This window comes from Pteropus vampyrus, unplaced genomic scaffold (assembly GCF_000151845.1).
Source record: "Pteropus vampyrus isolate Shadow unplaced genomic scaffold, Pvam_2.0 Scaffold151, whole genome shotgun sequence".
Classification (NCBI taxonomy): domain Eukaryota; kingdom Metazoa; phylum Chordata; class Mammalia; order Chiroptera; family Pteropodidae; genus Pteropus; species Pteropus vampyrus.
This window is the reverse complement of record NW_011888932.1, coordinates 5081485-5086076: the sequence shown is the minus strand read 5'-3', so window position 1 is coordinate 5086076 and position 4592 is coordinate 5081485. Positions and strand designations below refer to the sequence as shown.

The 4592-nt window shown below is 36.6% G+C and overlaps 1 protein-coding gene across 1 annotated transcript in view; it reads left to right on the top strand.

Moving 5' to 3' along the window:
• Positions 1 to 4592, top strand: part of CUNH1orf141 (chromosome unknown C1orf141 homolog) — a 38121-nt gene that overhangs the window by 10844 nt on the left and 22685 nt on the right. Inside the window, exon 3 of the mRNA XM_011369614.1 lies at positions 4159 to 4271. Coding sequence (XP_011367916.1) covers positions 4159 to 4271 — 113 coding nt within the window. The remainder of the gene's footprint in view (positions 1 to 4158; positions 4272 to 4592) is intronic.

Here is a 4592-nt window from a genome sequence, read left to right as displayed (position 1 = left end):
CCTCAGAATTTCTATATTAGACATAGTGTTTGTCCTCAAAAAATTACAATCCTTATAATTGCAAGAAGAAAAAAAAAAGAGCCTAGCTTTTTAACAGGGCAAAGGTGAGAGAGTTCTTTAGAGGGACCAGTTCTGCAGCCGAGGAGAGTCTCCTTCAGCTATATCTCTTCAAATTCCCCTTCAACTCCTATACTCTCCAAGTTTATTTTATTACTTTTTTTTTTTTTACTAAAGATCCCTAGCCTGGCAGTCCTCAATCTGGATAAGGGATGAATACAATATCCAAGCTGCCTAGTTACCACCTCAGTGTCCATTTGCGCCCCCCATTGTTACCAGAGCAAACAATGGGATGAAGTTTGCACTCTACTTTCATCCCTCCCTCCATCCTCTCTAAATTTCTTTTCATATAGCTAGACATAGGGCAAATCAAGAAGTGTGCTAACAGATGTGCAACTGAGGAATGAGATGGTAGACTCCACCTTTTGTAGTTACCAGTCTTTATGAGTGATTTCTTAGGAAACCTCTCATCAACTTTGTAGAGAAAGCATCCCTGCCCCATCCCACATAGAGGAGAGAGGGAAAAGCCACAGCAGACCCTGTGAAATTAATGACTTATAATTCTGATATTTCCTCCCCACTACCTATAGTTTTCTGCTGCTACTTGGTGTCTGAGGGAATATCTAGCCTCAGATATTGATGGACCTTTACGGAATACGGTGCATTTATTGCTCCTTTTTACTCAGCTGTGGATTAAAAGTCCCCTGGTTGCCAATTCTAAAAGAACAGGATAAATGCCACTCAATAACTTACTATATTAACATAATGGAGTCCAACACTATATTAAAATAATATTACTCCACTATGACTGAGTGGAATAAATTTCAGGAACAATAAAAAGTACCATTCATTGACTCTTACTATGTCCCAGATCTTTTGCCAAGTAATTTGTAAATTTTATTTTATATAATTCTTATAGCAATCCCATGAGGTAGTTATTACCCTCTGATGGAGACTCAGAGAAATTCAATATTCTGTCGAAGTTCACATAGTCAGAGTCAAGATAAGGATAAAAAAATTATCTCCTTAATGAAACTATATAGCCACTTCCTTAGGGTGAAACCCTTGACACATTCCCATTTAATTTAGAAACAGAAGGATGCCTATTCTTACTAATATACTACATTATTCTCGAAGTGCTTGCCAATGATATTAAATAAGAACAAAATAAAATTTTTAATGTTTTGAAAGGAACAGAAACATTATTTATGAAGATTAAATGATTGTTTATTGAAAAACCCAAAGAGGTATGGAGGTTCCTCAAAAAACTGAGAATTTATCTACCATATGATCCAGCAATCCCTCTACTGGGTATTTACCCCAAAGACTTGAAAGCTCATATCCAAAAAGATATTTGCACACCGATGTTCATAATAGCATTATTCACAGTGGCCAGGACATGGAAGCAACCAAAGTGTCTGACGATAGATGATTGACTAAAGAAGCTGTGGCACATATATACAATGGAACATTACTCAGACATGAAGAGATGAAATATTGCTATTTGCACCAACATGGATGGACCTTTAGATAATCATGCTAAGTGAAATAAGCCAGATAGAAAAAGTTGAAAATCACATGATATCACTTATATATGGGATATAAACCTAAAAGCAACAAATGAACAGGACAAACAAACAGACTCATGGACATGGACAATAAACTAGTAGTTGCCAGAGGATGGGGAGAGGAAAAAGGGGAGAGGTAGACAGGGTAAAGGGGGTCAAATATGTGGTGACAGAAAGCAATCTAGCTATGGGAGGTGAACACACAGTGTAAATATATATATGCCCTACTGTTAAAATGTACAGCTGAAACTTTGGATTTCGGTAACCAATGTCACCATAAAATAAATAAATTAATTAATAATAAAAAAAATTTCATTTTTCCCTTACCATGGAAATACTTCAAATAAATTTATTTCCAACCAAAAAAATAAAAGAAAGAAAAGAAAAATCCAAAGAGAATAAACTAACAACTCATCAGAAATTATAAGATTATAAGAAATTTCAATAAAAAATTTCCAAAACAATTTATGCATTCAACAAATATTTATTACACATGTACTATGTGCTAGTCACTGTTATAGGTGCTGCGGGGTTAATTCAAACATAGCCCCTCCACAGACATGGGAGGCTAAGAGGACTGCTGGGTCACCAGCCCCAAGGAAGACAATGAACAAAGCGTTCCCCAGGCTGTGCTTGTCCTTAAGGACACTTCTTGTTGCTCCCATGGGTACTATCTGCCCCTTTGGCTGTTCCTATGGACATTATCTCCCTGCTCCGCTGGAGGACACAGCTGGTCCAGTCCTCCCCAACACTAGCTAGGCAGCACTTCCGGCTCTCATCTTGGCAGAAGACTCTAGTTCCTGGGATGAGGCACTCCCTCCTCCCCTCTCTGCTCACATGGAAAACGCTGCTTGCTCTTGGCAGGCTGCCTTTTCCTGCAGCTCTAACCGACCAAGTGCAGAAGCCTCCTTGTATTGTGAGTAATAAATGCCCTTTCTCACTCTGCTGGCCCTCCTGCAGGGTTTTCCGAAATATCCAAGACCCAGGTGCAGGTTCCTGGCCTGGAGTTCCGCATTACAGGTGCTGATAATACAACAGCGAACAAAATAAAGATTCCACCCTCAATTTACATTCTAGGATAGCGTGGAGAGACAGATAATAAACTAAATAAATTAATATATCATAAATCTACTAGTTACAAATGCTGTGAAAAAATATAGTAAATTAAAGGAATTAAGACTGACAGGCATTATGAAATAGGTCTCTATTACTTAAGGGAGTAAGCCTTGTACCTGTGGGAAGACAATTACAGGCAGAGGGAAGAGCAAGAGCCAAGGTCATTAAGGGAGAGCTTAGGTTGCTTTCCTCAAACCAAACAGCCGGAATATTTACTCTGCTTCCACATGGGGTGGAAGCAGGTGAACAGAAAGGACTGCAAGGGCATTCAATATTAAAATTAGGGGAAATTTTCTGTCTTGCAATAAGAATTTAAAAAGGTTTTTTTTCAGTTAGTGAGGAAACAATTGGAGGGAAATGACAATACACTTATATTTTACATGTGTCACCATTGAAAATAGACCGTTGAGGATAGGAGTGATAGCAGAGAGAGCAGACAGGAGAAGGCTAGAGACGTATAAAAATAGTTCAGGTGAGAGATGAAGGTTCTTGGGCTAGGGTAGAAGTAATAAGAAAAGTGGTTGGATTTAGAATATATTTCAAAGAAAGATCCAGTGAGATTTGCCAACAAATTGGGAATGAGGAATGAGAGAAAGAGAAATCAAAGACGACTGCAGAGTTTTGGGCCTGAGCCTCTGGCTGAATGGAGGTAGGGAAACCTGGGTGAGAAACAGACTGGGAAGGAAGTGGAAGCAAGAATTTGGTTATGAATACGTTAAGTTTGAAATGGCTATAATACATATAAATGCAGAAGTCACGTACCAGCTGGATATGTAATTTCAGGAGCTCAGGGAAGAGTATGGGGTATAGACTATAAACCTGCATATAGGTATTATTTAAAGTATGGGACTGGGTAATATCAACTAAAGGTGAATGTCTGAATGTCTGAGGACCGAGTCATGGGTAACAAGCATTTAGGGGTCAGAAATATCATGAATTATATAATACCATTAACTTTCTTACGTATCATCAACAGTCAACAATTTAGTGGAGAAAAATTCTTGTTTACAAACACTGTGTTCTGGTATACTATTCTGATATCTGAATTGATTCTAACTCCATGTCCCACCACTTTGACTCAAGCCTGACAATGTCCTCAATACCTCTTTTAATAATTTCCCAGCATATTTTTCTAAAAGGGTTAATCAGTTCCTGAAAAGTAGTTTTCTGGAGTGCCCTCAATTTTATGACAATAGCATTTTCCTGTCTCTTTCTATTTCAAGTGATTATCACTAATATATTCAGTTCCTGCTTAATTAATCCCAATGTCTTATACTTTATACTGTAATATATTGCTACAACAAACAACATCCGAATCTATAACTAAGACTTCGCCACATTTCTCCAAATTCGTTTTATAGATTAATTTTACAAATTTTCTGATTATTTTAATTTAGATTAATTTTCTTTCTTCCAGATATGTCTCTTTCAAAAATGAGCCTAAACCTAGAAAGAGTGATTCTGAAAAGTTAAATTTAAGAATACACTCTGTACCAACAAATATAAAAAATCAAGAAAGCAAGTCAATAGGTAATGCTTTATGTAACATATTTACTTCTCCTTTGATTTATTAATGCGTGTTTTTATCATATACTTTAATATTTATTAATGTGTGTCATAAAACTTGATAATTTGATGTCTCCATTGAAAGCATTTGCTTGAAAGTACATGGGTTAGCAGTGTGAAAGATTTTAGTGAGCTATAAAGAAGAATTTCCTAAGAGGAACAGATGTTAAATATTAGAATGGACAATTTATATAATTCACAAATTAAGAATATATTTTTATGTTTATATATTTTCCTGGAAAGAAAATCTGAGTTTCCTCTCAGTTCAACCCTAAGAGTTTCCTT